The sequence below is a fragment of the Diuraphis noxia genome, unplaced genomic scaffold (genome assembly GCF_037042655.1).
Source record: "Diuraphis noxia isolate RWA-SAM2 unplaced genomic scaffold, SU_Dnox_SAM2 contig0002, whole genome shotgun sequence".
NCBI classification, from domain to species: domain Eukaryota; kingdom Metazoa; phylum Arthropoda; class Insecta; order Hemiptera; family Aphididae; genus Diuraphis; species Diuraphis noxia.
In genome coordinates this window covers 82,481,342-82,508,736 of record NW_028301712.1, presented here as the reverse complement: position 1 = coordinate 82,508,736, position 27,395 = coordinate 82,481,342, and the positions used below count along the sequence as shown (strand labels likewise).

The 27,395-nt window shown below is 32.3% G+C and overlaps 1 protein-coding gene and 1 long non-coding RNA gene across 4 annotated transcripts in view; one reads left to right on the top strand and one right to left on the bottom strand.

Moving 5' to 3' along the window:
- Positions 1–26,938, bottom strand: part of Syn2 (Syntrophin-like 2) — a 48,905-nt gene extending 21,967 nt beyond the window's left edge. Inside the window, exon 1 of one of the 3 annotated variants that reach the window (XM_089218785.1) lies at positions 25,851–26,938. Coding sequence is in view for 1 of the 3 variants with exons in the window: in XM_089218784.1 (XP_089074910.1) it covers positions 4,207–4,328 (122 nt within the window). In the remaining 2 variants the exon portion in view is untranslated. Of the gene's footprint in view, positions 1–4,206; positions 4,469–18,994; positions 19,113–25,850 lie in introns of those variants that run through there. The other 2 variants (XM_089218786.1, XM_089218784.1) reach the window with 2 other exon arrangements.
- LOC149058998 (uncharacterized) lies at positions 19,048–26,929 on the top strand. The gene is made up of 2 exons (XR_016190148.1): positions 19,048–19,139; positions 25,450–26,929. It is a non-coding gene; the product is annotated as an uncharacterized LOC149058998 (long non-coding RNA).
- Positions 26,939–27,395: the final 457 nt, after the last annotated feature.

The following is a 27,395-nucleotide window of genomic DNA, read 5'->3' as shown; positions in this document are numbered from 1 at the left end:
CTGCACAATGCGTATTTGATTGTCGAGGCGGAACCATATAGGTGTATATATTATATACTTAAAATTTCCACGGTACGATTGAAAGTCTTTGACGAAAGAGATCGAATCCAAACAGTGCTTGCGTAGGATGAAGTGTAAGTACATATTATCTGGGTTCCCACAAATCGCGTACCAAAACAGGTAAACGAACCTTTTTGAACGAATCGCATCCAGGATGCAATTCGTGTTACCTTTTCATCAATGGTTAATTATTATGAGTGGTTTCTAAAGTTATATGCCACAGTGAAAATTTCAGGTTATATAAAAAAATTTAACTGTAAAAAACTAAAAACATAATATCATAATCACATATTAATTAAGTTTTTTCTGTTTTTATATTAATGTGTTAACATACTTTTTAATTGTATAATTATTGTTTATTGGTTTTCAGGGTTTCCGTCGTTTTTCTAGACTACTTTTTATCAATATTATAATATCAGATTGAATGTTAAAACTTCTAAAAATGTATTTCAATTTGGACGAGAAGAATCAAAAAATTGGTTTAATTTCGAATGAAAAGATTCGCAAGCGTTGGTATGGTTCTTGGTGAACTTGAACTTTTTTCTGCCCAAAGCTACGGAGAAAATATTGAATTTTCATTTATATATGTATCTACTGAATCACTTTTTCCTATAATAATATTATGTTTACGACAAATATTTAATTTATTATTATAATTGTAATTTTTAAAACATTTAAACGTTATGAAAATTAAAAACTAAGCTTGGAAACCACTGGGAAACACTAAAAATATTTTTAAGTGAAAACGAACGTAATCCGTTTCTTCTAAAGGTTTGTTTACCTGTAGACATGGTAGCCAATTTGTGTGCACCGCGGTATTATTTAAACCCTATGATACACATCGGTCGCAACTCCAACTCCCCGCTCATTCCATCATACCATATCGTACACATCTTATTATACGAAACTCAAAAACTTTTCACGATGTCGTCTCAACTTTTACTTGTATTGTACATTTTATGCGTGGGCGTGTTTACCGCTGAATTTGAAAACCCACTACTCGAAACCACTCTATAACTTCGAAAAATACGACAAAAATTTCAATTCAGCCACGATGAACATCACATATATAAGTATATAATAACATTTATGGTTTAGTATATATTATTATATAAAAGGATGTGCAATAATTAGCGTTAATTGTTGCGCACTATCGCCGGGACATTACAAACGCTCACTACGATGAACGTATATACTTGTACCGTGTGATGGTCAGCGGACCGAAATGAATTCACAGGTGCAACAGAGTGTTATGCCGATAATAGGCTAACGTAGTGCGATAAAGTATATACTACTATATATGTTATACCATATACTTTATCCTATACTTGTATGTATACGTATTTTTAAATTATAATATGGCTGCGTGGGGTAGCCGCTGTAAGAACCACTTTGCAGTGATGTTTATTATATGTAATTGCGTTATGTTGCATTTTTGTTTCAACGATATCCGCTAAGTATATATTGGACGTGGTATAGGTACGGCGTTAACAGTATACACATCATGCGAGCAACGGTAAAAGCATTTGTTATCGTTACCGATATAAATTATAACGAACGATGTGTATATACAATTACTACAATTTGATAAAGCGAGAGTGAATTATTTATACCATCAACTATTATGTTACCTATATGTACTTATGTAGGTACGTTGCACTAAGTAGTAGGTGTATCTAAACATGATTTTTTTTTTAAATTAACTTTTATGTAGGTACCTGTATATTGAATTTAATCTAGAATGTTCAGATTATATAAGTATACATCGATATATTGTTGTAGTATTGTAAAAAACATAACTTTTTTAACCATAGTATTACAATATGAAATTATATTATCTATTGTAATAATATAATAAATTATTAATACAATTATTTTGTAGGTTATGACTTATGAATGAAGGTCCATTAAAGTCATCACCAAATAAATAATCATCAACAAAACTCCAACTTCAAAATAAACCGAATATGCCAACAACTGAAACATATTGCGCACATTATTGTCGAATTTCAAAAACTAATATTGTGGGATTAGGATGACGACAAATGGAGCTTTCCATTCATTATTGTCGAGACAACAGCTCCAAAAGAATGACACCCAATCATGGTAAAAAAGGACAAAATATCTCAAGAATACATCCACTCTTCAGGATAATAATAATAGGTGTACATACCTATAATATTTTTGCTAACTTAGCTATTGTCCAAAAGATAAGGTAAAGAGATAGGCTCAGAATATTTAATGTAACCTACTCACATATATACCATTGGACTGCTGGCTTATTGCAGGTATTATTAATTTCATATTTTTTATAGCGCATTTGAATTAACCTTGTTGTGCACATAATATGATCACCATTGAGCACTTTTAAAATGTTTTTCGTAATAAATCGATGTATCAAATGCACTTGCTCCGAATTAATTGTTATATATTTTGAATCGCACGCAAATCTCAGTGCAAGTGCAACTGCAGGTTTGCGAATCGTGCGTCAATTATAATAATATTATAAATCGTAAAAATCGTAAAAATCGAAAACAATAATCATTAGCCAGCACGTGTTACACTGCAGCGACAATGATGACATTTAATGGCACAACAACAACAACGATACCTAACAATAACAACAACCGCAACATCAACAACACGTCATTCAGTACCACCCGTAGGTGATGGTATATACATGAAATGATATTAATATAATATTATAAAAAGCGCCACGAGACTGTTTACAACAATCATAATAATATAATAATAACGAGTGCGCCGGCCACCGCGCACACACTCACACACACACACACACACACACACACACACACACACACACACATCAGTACTTCACACCTAATAATAAATAATAAGTGGCCGAGCTGATCACGTGCCCGCCGATTTGCACACTTATTACATCGCCGCACGACGGACGTCGTCGGACGTTTTGTCCGGCCGCGCAATAACGGCGGCGGCGACGGCGAAGACGACGTGTGGACCGTTTATACAAATACGCGCATACGACGCACACGCTTGCCGCGATAACGTCGCGGTGTCGCGTGCGTGTGCGCGTATAATGTTATTACCGTACACACGCACACACACGCGAGCGCGCGCACTCGGAACCGGATGGCTGTACCGCGAGTGAGTGTAGAAGGGACGCCCTTCCGGTTTCCGACGTTTTTTCCGTCGGTGGTGGGGGGCGGCCGCCGTCGCGGCGTGGGGCGTCCGGACGGCGTTCGCCCGACGTACGGCCGCCGGTCGTCCACGCGCCACGGCAGTCGTTCGGCTCACGTCGTACACGTCGCGCACACGTTCGCCCGCGTATTTAGTATAATATAATATATACACACGACAACAAGTGGTCCGCGACGATACCGTTTCCTTAAAGATAAAACCGCAAACAGGGGGCCTAAGCACGTGACCCCTACTCACAGTCCTGTTAACTGGGCAGTTTTATTTTTCTTCGTATTTTTTGAACTCGACCGTCAAAGTGGCTAACCACAATCACCACCACCATGACCTGCGGTCCGTCGCAGCCGCCGCGGCCGTCGCGTATCCGGACCCACGGCCCAACGATTACTTGGGCTACTGTGACCCGGCCGCCGTCAACCTGTGGCGTATGGTTGTGCCCCGCGGGGGCGGCCCGGCTCACCACCCCGAATCCGTCGCACCGCATCAGCCGCCGACCACGACGGCCACCGAGCCCCCTCACTGGGGCTACGGACCGTGGAGTTCGATGCCCGCGCCGCCGCCGACTTCTCGGCACCACCATCAAGGCGTCAAAAGGCATTTCAACGAGAGCGATGATTGCGACGACGCATTTTCCGAGGAATCCAGCAAAGACCAGTAAGTACGCCAAATATAGTATTATAGCGACCCCCTGATAATACGAGCCCTCAAACCCCTGTTATAAGTCCTCGGCAACGGAAGTCCGGAAGGACGGCCACTCCTCGACAACAATTCACGCGCATCGATGAACCCGACGAATATTACGCTTTGGAACGGGCTTACCGTTAAAATAACGACGATTTTCATTTACTTTCAAATTTGACTTTATTATATTATAATCTGAGATTTTTGCCTCTACACAAATATCGTGTTAAAAAAATAATAATCCCAAATTTATCGACCTTGACTTTGAAATTGGTGTTTACTTACGCTTGATTTTTTTTGTTAATCTCCCATAGTTGTTCTTCTCCCGGAGACGGTACAGACACTCCCCACATGCTCACCCGGAAGAAACGACGGGGCATCATCGAGAAGAGACGTCGCGACCGCATTAACACCAGCTTGTCCGAACTCAGACGGCTTGTGCCCACGGCGTACGAAAAACAGGGTTCGGCCAAATTGGAAAAGGCCGAAATCTTACAACTCACAGTCGACCATTTAAAAATGATTCACGCAAAAGGTAAGTCATTCGCACTTAACGAATAATATAGATTTAAGAATAATTATTAGTATGCGCATCAAAGTTATACATTATAGTAATAAACATATAATTCAGTGATCTCAAACTCCCTAATTACCTGCAGCGTACTCGGCTATATATATTTATCGTTATATTATTTACATCAAACACGTCAATGTTTCGTGGGCAAATTTTTTTTTGTTCTTAGACCTTTCTGTGAAATTTATATAGATATTTACGATCTGTGAGTTACGCACAGACTAAGTACCTACACTGTATACCTACATGTACTCACACACAAATGGTTATAAATCATCCCTGCAATATCTAATCCTATTATTTTTAGCACGTTGCGATTATTACCTACGAATTATAAAAATAAATTATAATATCAGTAACGAGGGATTTTGAAATACGAATGTCAAATAATATTATATTGATAATTATTGATGTTAAAATAAAAGTTTAAAATAAAAAAAACATACGCATTTTATCGTTCAATAATATAGTAATGATAAATATTTAAATTGTTTGAACTATTGTTGTGGGCCATATCGAAAAGGTTCGCGGGACGCGTGTTTGAGACCACTGATATATAAGTTCAACTCACATTTTTAGTAGGACACGTTGGTTTTTTAGTTTTCTATTTCTATTTTTTTTTTTTTTTAAACTATTTAAGTCTATCTATTCAACCAAGCTCGATGGGTTTGGTCAACTATATTACATATTATATACTCATATGCAATCATAGAAAAAAATATTTATTTCGTCATCAGCTTTTAAAAATATATTATAATCATTATTATGGTGTCAAGTGGTTCGTGTCGTGTACAGGTGTTTAAAATTTTAATATAATCGTATATTATGGTGACTTTAGATACGTTATTATGTTGTTCGTTTCCGATAGATTTTCCGGTAGCATAATATCCCATTTATACGACGATGATGTTGCGCTAGAACGTTATAAATTATTTATAATATTTCAACAGTCCGCGGATGTCTTCGTCGCATGTACACCTGCCTCTCGTCGACTTCCCGTCGCAGTGGCATAAAATTATACTATACAAAAGGTGTACAAGCATAACTACTCAACACCGGCTAAGAGTTAGGACCGTGGTAGTGGTATACGGTGTACATGTATATATATTATATAGGTGCATATTATAGTCTATTAACTCGACATCCTGTCCCTCGGTGACAAGTGCCCGCCGTAGTGGAACACGCGCGGCGTACAACCGTAATAATAAATTGTATCACCATATTAAAAACTATAATACGCGACGATGACGGTGTCACACGTCGTGACCATAGACAACAGTGTTTTAATGATATTTTATTTTCACGAAAAACCAGCTCGTTTTCGTGTGTACGCGCTTATAGTTAGTGTTATATTTTGACGACTATAGCAGATTTAAACCGTTGCAAGTTTCGTTCATTAATATACCGATCTAGATAGTACCTATTGTATATATGTATACAATATATATATATATATATAGGTCAACGCAGTGGCATATCTATAGGCGGTGGGCTAGTGGACTGCAACCCCCCGAAGTTACAGTAATTACTTATTTGTTTATATTTTTACGTTGATAACATCATTGCCCAGCTACTGCCTCTCACTATATAGTACTATACTAGGCAATAAACAACCACATCGACGACTGACTGACGATGAGTGTAGAACAGACTATACGAACTGTTAAATATATACACAGTAATAGCTTCTAAGACAGCGTTTCACAGCCTATATGGTACGCAGAAAGCCCATGGATGGTATACGCTAAAAAAATGTCCCTTCATAAAAAAAAAAAAAAAATTAAATGCACCATTAAATATATTAAATATTATTATTATACGTAATACGCGTGCATAAGATTCTTCGTCGGGTATAATGCGAGTCAATATACGCTATATATAGACATTATATTATATAGATGGTGATGATTAGTTTTTTTATATTATTATCACGCGAAAATATACTTTTTTTTTTTCATTCACTAATGATCTTGTCATCTTCCGTGTTTTACGCTCGCTCGCGACCGCGGGTGCGTTTTAGACCGTGTGAATTCTGACTTTTATCGCGGATTTGGCTTGTTTATATAATATAATATAAATATATATAGTTAACCCTGCACTTGCTTGTATTTGTTTTGTCTTTTTTGATTTGTCGACCAAAATTAAATCGCGATATCTTGCCGAGGGGGCGGTGAAACGGACAGATTATACACATATAAATGTTACCGTGAGAACGTGATTCCGTGTCAGCTGCCCCTCGTCGGTCGCGAATCGGCGCCACCCTTTTCCCACGATTCGCCACCAACCACTGCCGTTTTGACGAGCATCGGTCGCGCTTTATAGATAGTACGGCGGCCCCCGCGCGCGCGTTTATAATATTATATTTATACGCAAACACCACCGCCGAACACACGACGATTTATACTGTGTTTGTTATTATTTTTATTATACCATTTATACCATTATAACGCTGAAACCCGTATAAATGAGCCGCGAAACGATGTCGTGGCGAGTACCAGCTATTGCGCGATGACAGTCGTTTTACAATAATTATATATATTAGGCTTGTAGAAAATGAAATATTCAAAATAGTTTTCGAACGGTTTCGGCAATTCAATAAGTTTATGGGTTAATTTAACACTTTGGTTGTATCATTATACAATGCTGGGAGGACAGTATTAGTGAGATGTCCAAAAGGGTTCAGTTTCCGAAAACCGCGTACAAATGATAATATTATGCAATATTACCACAAGCCTGCAGTGATGATGATCCGTACGCGTATAAAAATTGATCGTTCACACTCAATTAAACGTTATGTATATTAAAAGTATAGTGGTGGGAGGTTTGACCGAGTTTTTTTAGGTGGTTGTATATTATTGTAAACCGCGAAATGTAATAATTTATAGTCATTTATGAGCAGAGCTATTATTTAACGCGGTATAAATAGGCACTCATCATCATAGTAGGTGAAGAGTAATAATTTAAATTCTCTAATAACTATCGCAAAAAAGCTTTGGTAAATATATCCGAAAATTACCTAAATCTTTTCCGAGGATTCCCAAGAAATGATAAAATGAAAATTTCCAAATTAAATACCATCGTAATTACGTAACTATTATATAATATTAATGTATAACAATACAAAACACAATAATTTAAACATAATATAACTAATAATATGATTTGTTTTTTTTTCACACGCAGGTCTGGACACGTTGGCCTACGATCCGTCCAAGTACGCGATGGACTACCATAACATCGGGTTCAGGGAATGTGCCACTGAGGTGGCCAGATACTTGGAGTCGGTGGAGGGCATGAACGGCCGGGATCCACTGCGCGAACGGTTACTGTCGCATTTGCAGTACTTTGCGGCGCAGCGCGAGTACGCGGCCAAGTCGCCGGCCACTCCGGGACACCTCAACGGCCCGCCACCGCCACCAAGTTGGTACGGCGGTCATCACGTCGGGGCACCGCCGCCGCCGCCACCGCCGCCACCGCCTACACTTCCGCCGGCGCACCATTACCCGTCGACGACGTCGCCGCACCAACAACAACAACAACAGCATCCTCCACCGTTGACCCTTCCTCCACCGCCGCCACCGCCCAGCCACAACAACAATAATTACGAGACGTCGGCCACGACCATAGACGGTATCAAGTCAGCCGCGGAAGCGGACACAACCGGTCTCACCACCCTGTCGTCCGTCCCGGCGGATTATCACCATCACCACCATCATCACCAACAGCAGCAACAACACGAACAGCAGCAGCACCACCACCGCAATCGCGACGACTACCAGCACCAACACCAGCACGGCGGTGGTGCCGGCAACCAATTGCACAACTTGCAACCTGTTCAACCGCCTCCGCAACCGCCGTCGGGCTATCACGAAGCTGCCATGCACCAACAGCACCACCAACAACAACAACAACAATACCAATCCGATTCGTCCGTTTCCGCGCAGATGAAACCCTACAGGCCTTGGGGCGCTGAAGTGGCGTACTGAATAACACTCTTCCCAATCGTACCGTTTACGATTACGCTCATTTCGTTAATATTAATAAGTGGCGTGCGAGTAACGTACCTATATGACAACTTTATCAGAGTTTTTGTCTTCTGACATTTTTAACTACTGTCAATTATTACCTATTTATATGATTATTATTATTATTATTATTATTATCATAAACGTATTCTAGTCAACGACCTTAACCAAAGCCATTATTGTTTTTTGTACTTATATAAATATTTTTATATTATAGCAATAATATTAACGTCACAAGTCGAAGTGCGATTACAGCGAATAATATTTCGGCCAACCTATATATATATATATATATGATTATTGTTTCGCGTTCACTATTCATCATATAAATATTATATATTATTATCATTGAATAATTAACTCGTCGCTGATGATTGCAATCGATGGGTGGCATATTTTTTAAAGTTTTATGTATATTATTTATATTTTTTTGTGTACCTACTTTAAAAGTCTTACACCTGCAGGAGAGTTTTATTTTGTACACGCAAAACAATCCTATTTTCATTATTAATATATAATATGATATTTATAAAGATTATATTTTTTACGACGATATAATAAAAAAATATTTGTTAAACGTATTGTTTTTTGTACTTAACATAATATATATATTTTTCAAATCTAATTACTTTTTATTTGATATTAATTTTCAAATAATGACATATTATATTATGTACCTACCCTATTATATTACATCGCTCGCGTAAAACTGTTGACATGCCGCGGTCGGTAATTGCAAGTAAGTGCCTATACTTTGAACTAGGGGTATAAAATACGTTTTTTATTTTCATTAAAAACAACTAAACTTCGCAGAGTATTCGGCAGACACCACTGTATGACATCATTGGCTATTGAGGATCAAGACGATCGGATATATCACATCGCACAGCCTGTATGCATCACAAAGATCGAATCGCCAAAAATATATATAGCTGATGTTATTTGATTACTTCGAATGGTGGTGTGTCGTGCTGCTCTACACGCCGAGCATTAAAAATGTGTACCCCGCCATTGTGTTCTTGTCTGTTTTCAATAATATTTCATAAAGAGAGGATTAGCCGAGCTCGTTTGAAAATAAACAGCATATCACGCGTTTACGTGCATATATATATATATATATATATATACACATATATTGTACACTATATAATATATTTTATGCTATTCTTTTGAAGCTTTGCGCGGCGTTACGTCGGTCACGTGTCTTTCTCATTAGTCTAAACTTGTTAAGGGCCGGTAATCCCGAGAAAAAAAAGTAACGACGTATTATTAGTTATTTTTTTATTTTTAAATAAATAAATAATAAGTTACCCTCGTTTTCGAAATAGCAAAAGTTTTTTTTTTTTTTGCCCCGGCCAGTCATTCTCGGAGGGTGGTAGCGAACCGGTTATTTCTTGTGTATGTAAATTTCTCACGCTAAATCCCTTCATTAAAAATAGCACACATTTAGCATATAAATACAAGTAAAAGTATTTTGCAATACTTAAGCGCTGCAATATGCACATAGACCAAACGAATAGCCGTGTGTGGTTTTATTTGTTACTCGTTTGAAAAAAAAACCTATCCATTGAATACATAATATTTTATGACGTCGCGGGAGAAACATAACAATATTGTATTATTATACATGAAGTGCGAAATGCGAATGAATTGCGCTTTAAAAAATTTCATAATACGTATTGAGACCATCGCAGGATTATAAATAAACAGCTTTAAATCGTTAATTAATATTTTGATACAAAATTTTGTTTTAATAGTATAGAGGTAGGTATTATGTTATATATTACAAAAGATAATTAATAATAATATTTTTTTCCTATTATTTCGATTTTTAAATAATTATACATTTTTGGCGATTTTTCCCTTAAATATAAATGCCATCATGTGAAATACTACTTGTTACCTTCCAAACTCAAAACAGTTAGTCTCAGTAGTGTTAATCTATATTTACGTCGTATATTTTAGTAAAGTTTATTTTTATTTTTTTTTATTGATCTTTAGAATACAGCTCGGCAGCACAGGTTTAGTTATAGTTAGACTAGCAATAGTTACAAATTATTCAGATTGTTATACTCGTACATAATTGAATTTGTATTTAAGTTTGATGGTAGGGCAAATGCCAGGGCGTAGAGCGAAAGTGACTTGGGAAGATTTACTCTCGTTTATACTAATCATCCAGTTATTGGCCCAGTTATATATAAGATTTAAATGTTCTTGAAGGTGTTTCGCGGCTATAGTTATGTCACTATTACTTGAGAGGATAGCAGTATCGTCGGCAAATGTAGCAAGTAGAGTGTTGTCGGTTTTAGGGATGTCAAATGTAAAGATGTTATATAAGTCAGGTAAATTAGTTGTTTGAAGAAGTTTGATGACTATCTTGTTCTGGTCCGGGTTGGGTCCAAGACGTATTGTGTCCAGGGTTTGGGTTATGTTGACTGTTGAGGGTGTGGCGAACTTGGTCATTTAGTAAGCATTCCGTCATTATGTGTTGCACAGTGCAATGATAACCGCATGCTTGGCGTATAGGGTGATCTTCTTTTGCCATAAGGAATCCATGATGGGTAAGTCTGGTGTGGCCTATTCTCGGTCTGTTTAAGATAATCTTTTCTTTTCGTGATAGATTTGGGTTTTCCCATCTAAATGTTGGGTTTTTTTATCCTATTTATTTTAGTGGTCACTAGTCATACTATTCCTGGATGGAGTGAATTGATGTGGGATTTAAAGTCGTCGTATAGGGAATTATGTCGAGAATGGTTGCAACTTTATTGGATATGATGGCTAGTTTGACATAAAGTTTATATTATATGGACCATTACTTGATCATATGCATGACACGCAACTCAACTATACAGGGTGATTCTTTTATCAAACAACACTCATTATTTAAAAAAGTATTGACTTTATTCAAAATATTTTTTTACATAGTTTCAAGTTGTTAAAAAACCAACGCTTTTATTAAAAAATTATATTTTTAAATATTTTTTATCCTTATCATTTTTTAAGTTTTTTACTTTTTTGAATGGAAACATTTTTTTTTAATTTCATATTCCAAAGCAGAATCTTTTTCTAAAAATTTTGTTTCATAAAAATCGAATTTAGGACGAGCAGTTTATGAGTTATAAGTATTTTAAGTTTAGACAAGCGGAGTATAGTGGACAAACATTTTGCGGGGTAACCCCGCGTACCACTCCAGTCTGCCAATCTAAACTTTAAATACCTATAACTCATAAACTACTAGCGCTAAATTCGAAATTTTAACGTAATAATTAATAAAAAAAATAGCTTTATTAATTTATGAAAATTTAAGTATAGGTTACCATTTGAAAATCAAAAGTTGATAGTGGTTTATATAATAAATATAAGGGTGAAAAATATAAAAAAAAATAAACAATTCAAGAACAGTGTAAATCTACAATTTTGAAAAAAAAATAAATATTGAGTGTTTTTTGATAAAAGAATCACCCTGTATAGTTGAGTTGCGTGTCATGCATATGATCAAGTAATGGTCCATATAATATAAACTTTATAGAATGAACATTTTGGGAGGAAACTCGTATATAAAATTATATGCCACCCAATCATTGGAGGCAGTTATAGTAATATAGAATATATAGTATTAACATTTTTACTTTAAAACATTATTGCAAGCAGCTAATCTACACAGTATAATTATTATATTATGGTATCTTTTTGTTGAATATAAATAATATTTTTTATAGAATTTTATTTTAAATTTTATTCTAAATGAATTTGTTGTATTGTTTCAATGACTGAGTTGGTAGGTATACGCGTTTGGATATGTGCATATATTATTTTGCACACACAATGCACTTACATATCAATTATCATTACATGCAGTATTCTAGTTAAGATTGAAAATTGAATAGTTGTATGCTAACGAGTCGTCAGTTTAGAGGTTGAAACGGTTTCATTGGCTTCACGGATTTCCGAATTTTTCTTTGTAAGTGCATCTGTACGAAAACAAGTCGTTAGTCTTAGCCAGTTTTAGGGTTAAAATGCTGTATATGTTCGAGTTCGAGTATCGCCGTCGTTTTTGATTCTGTTGTCTGTTGATTAAACTGTATATATACGTAGACTCTATTCTGATCGAATAAGATATAGTTTCGAAATAATGTCCTGTGATAATTTAAGTTTTATGGGTGAAATATTGAAATAGAAATGTTGAAATGTATACTTAGCGCACAATATATTATAATGTGTAGTCACGTATACGCGTATGGCGTGTAATACGGAATCTAATTAGAAATCAGCATCAAGAAACGCAAAAGTAAAATGTTGTTTAGTTGTTTGCGTTTGGTCAATTTGTATGAAATTTAAGAAAATGGAGTCTGAGTGTATACTATAACATTTTTTGTTCAACACTGAAATAATTGACGAAATATATAGCTGACAATAATTACTAAACTAGGTTCAAATTATTTGAACTTTTTACTATTGCATTCTTGATTAATAGTCAATAAATTGTGTTTGGGTTGACTATATTATTTATAATATATGTTTGATGTATACATATATTAGTTCCTAAGCCGTGTTAATTGTTGAATATTATTATGTGTGTACTATAATTACAAATATTTAATATTCAAAATAACTGTCATGTTATATTAATAAATACAGACTTAAAGATTTTGTTTCATTTGTACCATAGTAACTCAAATGATAATAAAAGTAATTATTATTATTGATTTGCAGTATCCTTATAAATCGTTGATTACAATTAAAAAAAAAATAATAATAATTGCGTATTAATTACTAATTTGGGAACAATATAATTATTATCATACCGATTTCTGCGTGTAATAATAATATATACGTTATTATACCATGTACTATACATATATACAATGCACAATAGCTATGAAATAAAATAATATAATTGAGTAGATATACCTAACATTTATTGCGTGGACCTTTCGTACGGTAATCATATCTAATCAGCGTGTGGTACAGACGTCGACAAAATATATTTCCCACAAAGGTGACCGATATTCGGGATAACATCCGATATCCCGACGTACATAATATAATATTATGATTTATAATTTAAACGACGAGGACGTAAGACACTTGCAACAGTAACATACATATAATATACACGAACGCGCGTACGATATAATGATATATTATATGGATATTCGTTGGGGACTTGGGTCGTGCGTGTAAAATTTACAATATATTGTCTAAGTACAATATATGATGTGTATCATTGCGTTGTGTATAACACACGAACTCATAAACAATAATACATCGACAGAAATATGATTATTATCAGTTCGTAAATGTCACATGATTCGATCGTTCCGGTGGTTTATACGACAGTTGGACGGTAATTGAAAATGCTGTAACACGCCAAGTCCGAAGGCGTATGCCGCCACTGCCTGCAGTTGTATATTATTATTATTATTATTATTATATAGTGTTCTATAATACACTATAGTAGTGGTCCAGTGCCACAGTGCACCGTACACGACGAGTCTGGCCGATTGCACAATTGTTTGTGTAAGGGACACGGGCAATTGACCGCGGCGTGTATGTATACGTCGTGTGATGTATTATAGAGTTATGTGTATAGGAGGGCTGCTGACCAATGTCCACGGCGGCAACACCGACCCCAAGCCGGCAGATCGCATAAAAATAATAATAATGATATAAGCACTTCAATTTGTTAGCGCGCGTGCCGCCGATGCCCGGGACTTATACCGTGACATGTGCTGCAGCAGAATACCGCACCGATACCGCTGCTATATAACGTATTGGAATAGATAACATTGTGCAGTGCACGACGGTGCTCGCGGAAAATCGCGTCTCGACTTTTGTGCAAATAAAACAGAAAACAATCGTTATAAAAACGTCCAAAAGCCTGCGCGATACGCTCACTATATAGACAATGATTTAATGTATCCCCAGCGATTATAGCCAGACGAGCGTTTAATGTGCCATATTTTTTTTTTCGGCCACCCCACATCACGCATATAATGTAGTGAACAACAATATATATATATATATACCTATAATACAAATACATGCACACCACGAAGAACTGCAGTGTGACATTGGGACCGAACGATACGATTTATGCATAATATAACAACATAATCGTCGTATAGAATGTCAGATGTAACACTATTATTATTATTATTTTTTAGAAAACCATTAAAAAGAGAGTAAAGCAAACAAATGCATCGCGGCTCATCAAACACGTCACAATCCAATATACTTAATTGCGTTTATATGGAACTGTTGCGGGTAGATATATTTTATTGTACATTTGTTATATTATTATTTTGTTGAGCGTATATTATTTTTATTATTTATCAATATCATCGTCGCCGCGCGGTGGGCGGAAGATGACAATGAGTGGTTGCTGCTCATGTTTCAGTAACATATATGCTATATGTGGCATTATGGTAGAAGGTTAGGCCTATTACAAAATATACTGAAATACGAAATAACAATGATATTATTTTTATCATTATTGTTATTAATTTTATGATACAATGCTCCAACTGATGCATTTGTGCTATAAAAACGATAAACGCGGGGATTATAAATGGATATTGAATATTTATATAACGTAAATAGTACACACATATATATATATATATATATATATGTATGTATAAATGTATAATATGTATATGTGTATTATATACATATAAGTAAAGATACAATATATATTGCAAAAATAATCTTATCTATTCATACCTATACATTATACAAAGTCCACACATCCACTATATATGTCTATCTCTATATATTATTATTATTATAGTATTAAACAAAAATTATACTAATTTTTCTAATCAATCGGTCATTGTGTTTCTAATAGTTACAATTACTCGACGTTTATATAACAGAGAACGGAAAAAAGAAAAATAATACCCCGTAAGGATTTTACATTGTTAGGATATATGGTAACTATTAAATTAAAAATATATATAAAACACGGAGTAAAACCATATTAGCACAATATAATTTAGGTAATTAAAAAAAAAATAGTAATAATCATTAAAAAGATTTACAATTGAAGTATAAAGATTTTTTTATAATTAAAATTGTATGCATTTTTGAATTTTAATTAATTTAAAAAATAGTTATCCATCTATACTTTATTCTTAATATTTATATCTTGTTTTTATTCTTTTGAGTATTTTATCTTTAAGATTTTAAATTCTTAACTACTTATGCGTATACGGTAGAAATGCATTTTAATTCAACCTAATTTTGCTTCCACCTCATATACATACTACAATATAATTTTATGTAATTTAAAATTATTGAATACAACAATTTTCAAAATCTTCACATCCACCGAAACTTATACATCTTTAATAAAACAACCTAAAAAAAGATAAACAGATAAATCCTGTATATCTAAATAAATATAAACTAAAAATATATAAAATATTATGGGAATAAGTTCTATATGAACAGAATACAATAACATTTAAATATTTTATAGTTAAAAAAAAATTAAATTGTACAATAACATAATATAATAATGAAAAAATTTAATACTTTTTTTAAATAACCTCTGTAGTTGATGCTGAACCAATAAAGAAAAATAAATTAATAAGATATTTAACAACGCTGTTCAAACTCTTAGTAAAAGTCAATTATCTTATTCATAATATATATTTAAATATAATAAATATTCATAAATTAAATTTTATTTTTGAAAACATATACTTAACATAAATAACTATACATTTTGTTTTAGGAAAAACTATCCATTACATTTCCATTCAATCCAAACAAATTTGTATTTTACCAATTGCACATGTATCGACAATCGGACGTTAACGAGCACACATGTCGCTCAATCAATCGACAGTCGATCATCAATCAATCATGACGATTTCCTGTTCCGCATGCTCAACTCAAATGCATCTTCATCACTTTACACGTTTTGCTAGATAAACTAAACCCTGAGGGATTTTAAATTTTAAATTATCGTCACTTGTTATTAACTTAATACAAATAGTGACGATTATATTTTATTTAGTTTATAACCTCACAGCAGATATTGTTTAAACATTATCGTTGTACGATGATGTGTGATATTTTTTATTCGATAAACAATTTTGATGCCTTGATGCCTTAATGGTATAAAAATGTGTTCCACTGTATTTTTTACACAGTAGTTGATTCTATGTCATAAATTCTATGTTATAATAATTTTTAAATTTTTTAGTATCTGCCTATAATTTTTCAAGAAAAAAATATTTTTTTAAATAAATCATTGCTTGATAAAATGTAAATAATCCATCTCTAAAATATTTTGTTAAGTAAGACTATTCATATATTAAAAATTACAGTGTGAGCTGAGAATAATATTAGTTAGAATGTTGTTTACTAATTACTTAAAAACATAATAAAAATATTATTTCACGACATTAATAGAATCATTATAGAGAATTATGTTTCTAAATTTTAATATTTTTAATTTGCATATTTTTTTTGTATATTACAGGAAATTATTGAGTTATGTTCTTCTAGTAAAAAAAAAAAAAATGTATTATAAAGTAATCGCTACGTTGAACTAAAAAAATATTAATGTGTTGCAGACTTACATTACGTTCGAATACGGAATACGTCATGAAGATAGGCAATTGATACAATGCAGTATATTATATGGTGCTGAACTTTTTATGGTATTTTATTTTAGGGTGAAAATTTTATTTGCAATTGAATTACATGATTTCTGCCCTTTTTGGATTGAAAACGATATCACTGAATTCCGCGGTTTTGGAGTTTAAAATATAAATGTCAATTTCCTGTTCCGCGAGAAGGACCTTTATGACACTTATAATATAAGCCAATTCGTTCTGGTCGTGTCCATTCATCATTTGAATGCGGAAAACATGGGCCTACAGAACAATGCATTTGAAATCGGTCAAAATAACATTTCGAGTTATGATTGTCCAATTGTTGTTATTATATTACACTCAATAATAATTATAAAACTTTGAGAAGGGATCCGTTCACGAATAACGGATAAGGGTCCGGCGGACCGTGTCCACAAATTGTAGACAAGTGCCAGATGAAAAAAAACAATGTCAAGTGAATTAAAATTCAAAAATTCAAATGAAAGCATTATAAAACTCCCTTTGACATTTAAACCAAGCGTAACTCTTAAATAAAAAAATACAACTATTATGGATATAATATGCATAATATATCATATTAGCGCCGTATAATGTACTTGATACTTTTATATTATTTAGTGTGACCAACTTTTACATTTTTATTTTTAATTGCATAATTATTGAACAATATTGGCAAATTAAATTGGTACATATGCTTAGGGCATATTTAAATTATTTAGGTTAATTATTTCTAAATTTATAATTTATACGTATATCTGTTTATAACTTAATGGCATTACTTATAAGTTATAAGTTATAGATTAAAGAATATTTAGGTATAATACTATTATAAAATACAACAAATACCTAGTTAAGTGTTCATTAACATTAAATACACATAGGTTTACAAAATATACACATTGTGTTTTGTGTATTGCATAAGCAATAAATGATTGTATTTTTGTAAGAATATTGGTTTGTTGGGAGGTTTGCCATTTGTTTTATCGAAAAAAATACCCAGCATAACACATGCCATAAGAAAATACAAACGACATTGCATTTGAATCATTACACAAAATATAGATTCCATATTATATTGTTATTATTCGAATGACCCAACAATTTTTTACGCGCACTTATAAACTGACGCTTGATTGCAATGACGCGACGAAAATATATTGTATAAAAAGTGACTTTTGATAAAAAAAATATATCTGTGTATAATGCATATACATATAGATAACTGACGTTAATGCATAATAAAAAAATATACGAATGATTATGACTTTGAAGTTTCGGTATACCATGAGAAGTAAAAAACCGAACGTATTCCCACGAGACGACGCGATTTTAACAATCTGTCGAGTTGGGCCTAACGGATTACCTATATATTCTATCTGTTTGTATGTAATATGTAATAAATAATAATAATAATGCTAACTATTTTACCATACAAAGTATCTAATCGAATTAACAAAATAATCGAATGAGAAATGAGAATACATTATACTACATTATAATTTATAATATATAATATATGATTTTGTAATCACGAAAAAGGAAAATGGCGATCAAAATCGGCACTACGAGATCGGGAAGGTAGTGACGAGAAAACTTTTCGGGGACGAAGAATGGACGTACGCACAGACGATATATTGGTGATGTGGCGTACTTAACGTGTACGAGGCATTGTTATTGTTGTATTATTATTAAATATATTATATTTGATCGTGGCACGTGTCCCGTGCAGCGGTTCCCACGTGCTACGCCGGTGCCCCTTTTATTTTTCTCGGACACGTGCGAAACTGTTTTCTCTCCCGTGAGAACTACACGCCCTCCCCCTCCTCCACACCCCAACCACTTACCCCTGAACACATAGCCGGAGGGATACCGCGGCCCGCTGCAGTGTATACAGTACACTATACCACGCGGTATCAGTTGGTTCTCTGGAGTCGGTGCATGATGATCGCGTTACGGACCATAGTCGGTGTTTGCAATAAATACGTCAAGGTGAGTGGACATTAACTATAAAAATTAAAATATGTATTGTAATACCTACATATCTATACATTTTAATAAAATATGTACTTATATAGTTATATTCAATGTACAATAAATAATATAGTGTTAAGGTTTTTTTTCGTAATTTGTCCGTTCAGGTAGCTTCGTTAACCATGAATCATGATGCAGATAGTAGATACGTACCTTTATGTGTAGTTACTAGTTACACAATATGCCGGTCACTAAATATATATTTAAAGGACGCCTCACATATTTTGCGAATCGAATAATACAACTTTTATAAAAACCATAATACGTTAGAAGTTGTTTTCGTCGTAAAAAAAATTAGACCTTGGAACTTTGGAGTGTTTTATTTTTTATATAATATTGTATATGTACTATGTAGACATGCAGTACCTTTGATATGTTTAGTCCAAGTGGCAGACTAATACAAGAAAGTTCCATTAGACGTGCCCAATTAAAATTAAAATTGTGTAAGTGCAATAAAAACAATTATGTCGAGAAATAGTTTGGGATCACGAAACGTGACTTAAGTGTATTTGGTTATGTGATTGGTGGAAAACGCATCAAGGCTAGAAAATAATAATACGACGGTCGTCTAGAGAATTGAAAAATACGTTTTCAATAAGGGAAGCGATTTTGTATAGCCTCTAGGAGATATTATATTGAGAATACCAATAATACCCAATAGAAAAAAAAATGTCTATATAGTTGGTTTTGTATGTCGGCATAACATTATATATTGCATGTGGGTTAGGGGGTAGAAAACTATAGTGTATGAGTGAATTTGGAATTGGAGATTATTGAATATTTGCAATTCATAGTGTTAAATTGTATTAATATTAAATTGAAATTGTTTTTAAATGGACTTAATATAGATTTTAAATAGGAAATTTAGATAATATGCATATTTATTATTTTGCCATAAACATTTTTATTGCAAATTAATTAAACACAATGTAACAACTTTATAGGTTTTTTAAACATTGCACAAATGATTTATTTATTTATAAAATAAAATATTATCTATAGATACTAGACTTTTTTACCATGATAATGTTTAATATACACCGTACAATTTTTATATAGGTAATGAAAATAAATACCTACAATGTGTAAGAATAATTATTTTTGTTTTCAATTGATTAAAATTTGCATCATTCATAATTTAATCATAATAGGTACTATTCATTGGTTATAAACAAATTTTATTGCTGTATGATTTAATATTACTATAGCTCACATTAAGATTATTATTATATTACCGAATATCTCTCTAAGTATAATAATTATTACTCGTACAATGCATTCCAGAATAACAGAAAAGTTTACGATTAATAATTTTAACACGTACATTTCAAAATTTCTATTAATAAAAAGTAAAATAATATATTTTACATATTCATAAAAAAAGTGTAGACGGTATTTTTGTTGATGATGAATTCTGTTTTACCTAAAATTAAAAATTAGTAAAAATATTTCTATATAATTCTCAGTGGTATAATTATTTACCATTACAAAAATAATGTTTTAATATAAAATAAACAAATATTAAAATTTACTACTTAGTTCAATTACATACTAAAACCCTAACGGCTTAATACTTTTATGAAATAAAACATTTTTTTTTTTTTGGGAAATTAAAGAGTGGATAATTATCACCTAACCGTGTAGATTATTAAGATCAATACAATAAGCCAATTATAAGCAATAAGTAATAGTTATATCTATCATGTATTCATATTTTATACGAAAGCATGAATAAATTATTATTATGTGGACAATATTCCAACATAAATTTTAAGATTCTATAGAATATTTACGGAATACCAGTTTTCGGGGGAACAAAAAATTGTTCGTTAATAAATTCATTAAAGAATCACAATATAAATTTGAAAACTTCTCTAAATCTTTATGCCATGATAAAATTATAAATATATCTAAACTAATTTTTAACTGTAGACATTTAGTTTTTTTTTGGATCTATTCTGATAGAGTTTACTTCTAGCGAAAAAAGGTTGAGCATTATAATGTAAGGTTCTTTATAAAAACTTCTTACCGAAGTTTTAAAATAATGAACGCACAGTTAATTTTTCTATGGAATTTGTAGATAACATTTTATAAAATTGGTTATTAAAATAATCACTTTTCTAGTTGTTTTGTTGCTGTTAAAAAATGTATTATTATTTGTAAAGACTTGAAACTTTTTGTAATTATAAATTAGGTATAATATTATTTTCTATATATTGTATATATATATTTATTTAATTTTAACAAGAAATATACAATCTGTACCCTTGGGCACAATAAAAATATGTGATATAATATTTTACACAATGATATATATATATATAAAAAAAAATTTAGTCAAAATTAAATCTATCTATAATACCATGAACATATTCTCAGCACCATTATTATTGACTTATGAGTTAATCTTAATAAGTAATAACAATAATAAGTACCTATATCAATTTATTATAAATATGATCACATATTATAATAATAATTAATACAACTATATATTTACTATATTTTTGGTGAAAAAAAGTTGATCGTCCTATGTTATTTATATTTTTATTTAAAAACTAGTATTTTTTCTTATAATGTTTAGATTTAAAAAACATTGTCACTTTAAAAATTGTTTTCAACAACTTTTGAAAACAGTGATCTGTGTAAGTGGCATTCACTTTAAATTCCGAACCCCGAGGAAAAATTTGTATTTTAAACTCTTTAAAGTTTATAAAATATCAAGTTCATAATATATTTTTTTTATTATTAAGTTCTTTTATATGTAAAAAATATTTTAAGTATGAAAAACAAAAATTTAATAATTAAAAAAAATATAGTATATTTGGAGATTCCATGTTACACCGGTTATATTATTTCTTTTTACGGAAACGTATTTATACTTTAAATGTAAATCAAATACTATTCAAACTATTTGTTATTGGACTATTCACAGAACAAACCCATTAGAATAACCGATGAAAATCTCAACCAAGTTCCATACAGTTTTTTTTTATTTAATAACAACAATTATTTTTCTCATTCAAAAAATATCTTAATATTAACCTGAAAAAATCTATATCAATTTATAAATTCAATGATATAAGTTGAATAAATTAACTTAACAAAAAGCTTATTACAGCTCATGTATTATTTTTTTAATGAAAATTATTATCATTATTTTTATTGCTTATATATTTATACTCGTTTAGTATAATTTATTACAGTTGTACCAAAGTATATATTAGCTAACGTAGAAAAAATATCCAAATCTAAATTCATTAAACCAGCAAACTAATTTTTTTTTAAATTCAAAAGCCATTTTGTTGTTTATAAAAATATCGGACACGATATTTTATTTATCCTTTATCAATCATCAAATAATCATAATATTACAATATACATATACAATATATATTATATATGTTTAAAATGTATTTTTATCCTAAATAATATATTAAATAGTGGCGTCCGCAGGGAGGGGGGCTAACGGGCTGAAGCCCCCCATCCATTACCCGTATTATTGTTTTTTGTTTTTATATTTACCTCGATTTATTATAGTTTCCTAAATCGTGTGTTTACTTATTTATTGCAAATAATGCAAACTGTATTGTCCTAAACTGGCTAAACTTTTAAGAGCTAAGGATCATAGATACTATTTTTATACATTCCATAGTCGTAGTCATGTTTAAAGATACTATGTTTAGCCATGCCACAGTCCATATAAATCTATAATCTATGATAACAATTGAACTGATGTTAGCAACTCTATCCGTTTATCCAAGCATCGTTGTTCCGATGGCTGGATAGTTCAACTGTTAAACCTGTGGCAACTGAGTAATTATTTATTTTCAAGCCCCTTTCCTCCCACTCCCCATTGAAAAATCCTGTGTACGCAACTGTATAGATATGTAATAATTATGTTATAAAATTCAGAAACATTATCGATAAACTTAAGTTCTATATAAGTATGACGTTTTAAATTACTTTTGAACCTACTGTAAACTACCTACGTAGTACCTATTGTAATTTTTGCAGGTATATTAAATATTACAAATACGTATCTGATAAACGTTTTATTCATTGAATTTTATAATATAGTTAGGTAAAATGTGTATATTTCATAAGTTTTTGGCACTATAAACAGGATATAATAGTGCACAAATACATCATAAATGTTGATCCTTCACTATACAGTATATATATTATATATGTGTGTATATAATATAGTCTATTTAAATTATATTATTATGTCTATACATTATACAATCATAAACCATAGAATGTACAATTTACAAATTACCAAACACACATTCTTATATTATATCAAAAATAATAACAAAATATTCGCAAAATATTGTTGGTATTCACCAATTAATGGGTACCAATTTAAAATTAAAATTAAATTCAACATATACTTATATAATTTTAAATTATTTTAAAAATTTCCTTTATTTATAAAACCATTCTGGTCGAAAATACAACATAAGTAGTTATGTTGTATACCTGTTTTTAAATTTAATATCACCCTGCTATACGTTCACCCACATACATTATTTGTAATTGCCGTTATACATTACTCTACCGAAACCATTTTTCTCTTCTCTGCAAGGTTTAGTATAGTAAAAGTCCTTTAATAGACTGTCATAGCATATTAAGCTAAATTTATAATGCCTTTACGTACATGTAATATTAACTATAAACTGGAGCGCAGCGACCTGCAATCTTCTAGTATTAGTAATAAAAGATGAGGTAGGTGTAGTGATATTGATTTGAAATTCCATGTCAGAAACCAAAACTCAATACAAAATGCTGAAACTATAAATTATTAATATAGGTACCTTGTTCTTTTTTTTTTATTAATATTTTATATCCTTAGTGGCATAAGCCATTGGACGAATATAATTATATTACATTGTAATGCATATTTTAATACGAATAAAAAAAATATAACTAAACAAATTTTTTATTTTGTTGAGTGCTAAATATGAATTAAAAGTGGTACAAATTTATTGAGGATGGTTGAGTTATTCAGTATTTGATCGGATATGTCTTATAGTTAAATTATCGAAGACCAAGCATTGTTTATGGCTTAAGATTTTTACCTCAAAAAAGTAAGCACTACCACCCTCACCGATTTAACTATAATATTTAAGTTCTGGTCGTTATATGTAAAGCGTCAAACTTATTTAAGTAATTATTTTCTTTAAAAAATATTAAGAACATTTAATAAAAGTAGTATTAGTGACTAGTGTACTACTTTATAATTTATAAAATAATATGATGCATATTTCAATAATGAACGGCGCAAATAGATGCAAAACATTTTGTAGTTGGGTATTGGTGAGCGTTATATTATACGAGGTTAGTGTACTTCTTATTTCTTTTGATTTACGCGTTACAAATATAATATCGATGGGACATAAAACATTTGTATAAGATTTGAATGTTAAATAATTAAATTTTCCTGTTTTAGTTTCGAAATTCATGTTTAGGAATACGTATTTTGTTTTGGTTCGTTTAACTGCCACTCGTCAAACAAGAAGCGTTTGTAGATGGTCGAATTAGTATAAAGGGGCGATTACAATGTGTCCGTATTCGGTGTGAATCATGTGGTTAATCCGTTATCATCATTATTTAACAAATAGTCTAAAACATTCAACTATTGCACCGTGTGAGTTATAATAGCCTATAAATAATATAGTAAGTTATATGTATATATATAACTTATATGCGATTATACAAATGTCGTTAATAATGACTCCCTTTATGGTGAAATCGTTTTACCTATATACGGTTTCAGTTAATTTGTTGTTTAAAGAAAAATTCTTAACACGGATACACGGAAAACAGCGTAGTAGCTCCCCTTAAGCGTTTTGCGCGGGAACCCAATATTTTTTCCCCTCGTTTCGTCGCGTCGAATTAACCACAGTTTGGCGCCGAACCTCGGCCATAAGATATAATCAATTTAATAATTGTTGAAATGCGTGTACGGGAGCAATATATAAAAAATCGTGAAACCATTTGCGGGGCACTACATATATATATCAATAACGATTTTACAGCCGCCAAATTATGCGCGCGGTAGTATATACTACCAACTAATATACACACAATCTGGTTAGGTATTATATTCAGACATATCGAAATACTTTAACTATTTTAAGTATTATATTATACATACACTCACGGGTTAAAATTTAAATAATAATAATGATAATAATATATTCTACATATCGTTCATATATAAAATAATGTGTGATTTTTAACGGGTCTGTTTCCGTTGCAGGTTCTGAAAAAAAAATTGTCTGGAAAACGGGACGATCGGCGACGGCGGCAGATCCACGCTGCCTGCACCGGTACGACACCGGTCGACGAGCTGCTTTATTACGACAACGAGGCTGTCGACAATATGATCAACGAATTCATCGACAACAGGCAGAAAACCACTGTCTGCAGTCACCAGACACGAGAGAAACCATCACGCACAAAAATACAATTATTATAATACTTCGTGTGCATATGCCTATATAATGTAGGTATACGCACGCATCGCCATTTATTATTATATTTATATAATATTTTGACATTTATACAATAATCGTGTGTGCGACGGCGAATTTACGATTCGACTGCTCGAAATGATAATAATAATAAACATCAATATCGAATATACGTTGCCAGACTTACCCACGACGGAGATTTTTGACGATTTTTTCCACCGACGGACGACGGACTGTCTGCCTTCCTGCCTCACGCTACCTGCACTGTCATACCGTGCGGATGAGATCGCACTGCACGCGACGCAGACACACCACAATCGAACTGGCGCGAGTTGGCCCAAGCGTTGAGCGTTCCAACCGGAGACGGCGTTACTACTGGTGGCGGTACGCTGGTAGTGCGGCGCGACTGCTGTGGCGGTCGCGGCGTCGGTCGATAATCGAATAAGTTTATAGTGTCCGTGGGCGACCGGCCGACTGCCGCCGCCGCCGCCCGACATGCGCCTTGAAGACCGGCAGACAAACGCGCATGTCAGCATGTGACGCCGCGCGCGCGGCATACCTGAACATAATATTATAACACTACGGCAACAAAATACCCGCCGGTGACGCGTGAAAAGTTTACTACCACTTCTCCTCTCGTCGTCCATGACGTTTGTTGTTTCCCAAAAACCATCGGTGTGAATGAGCGGGCGGAAAATTAACCACAGCACCGATACAACCGCGTAAACGACATCACGTGACCTTTGAACGTCACCGTGGTCAATCGCGCGATTCGCTACCGCGGTAGTATGCGTGCCAATCTATGATACCTGTTATTCCATTAGACATTTAGATATTCTGTATACGTATAATAAAACCTATAAATCCTTATTATATGTACGTAGTCCTCATGTATTATAAATCATCGTGTACATTAACATAAAAGTTGCGTTGTATAATTATATTATTATGTTTACTTGATGAACATTAGAAAGTCATTGGCTATTTTTGTATTCATAGATTTAAAGCCAGAGATGGTATATATTACCTACAATTTTAAAGAACGATGTTTTTGTTCAAATTTAAAACTCAATTTAAAGTATATACTTGAAACTTTGTAAGTAGGTACTCAACATACCAATAAATGTATCATATTACTGAAATATTCATTAGTATAGTACAACGAAACCTTATGAAATGTTTTAAACTTTCTCAAAGTGTATCATATGATAACTTGTACATTGACATTATTATCTTCTTGAAAAATAAATGTATATAATAATATTATTACGATCTTCCTCAAACGACTAAATTGCCTGAAAACATCAACACACATTGTTAATAAAATTAATCATGTTCTACTTGTTCTAGACATATATTAATGATATAGTGATTCAATAATGTATTTGTCACTAATCTTTGATAATTATTAATTTAAGTTCAGAATACATAATACAACTTTAGAACATATTAAATATTTGTTTTAATATTAAGTATTTGTATTACTGTTAATTTCATGGCTCTATGTTTATCATGTATAATGATTTATTTTTAATCTGAGCAGCAATCTTTATTTATTCTTAGGTAAAAAAAGAAATCAGACAAAATAAAAACTATTTTATTAATAATTACACTTTACCTGAGTGTATTAACTGTTGAAATAATTTAACTATTGATGTTTTTGCAGTCCCTATTGCAATAAATAAATATTGCAAACATATTATAAATATATGCATATGCATAAACATCTGAT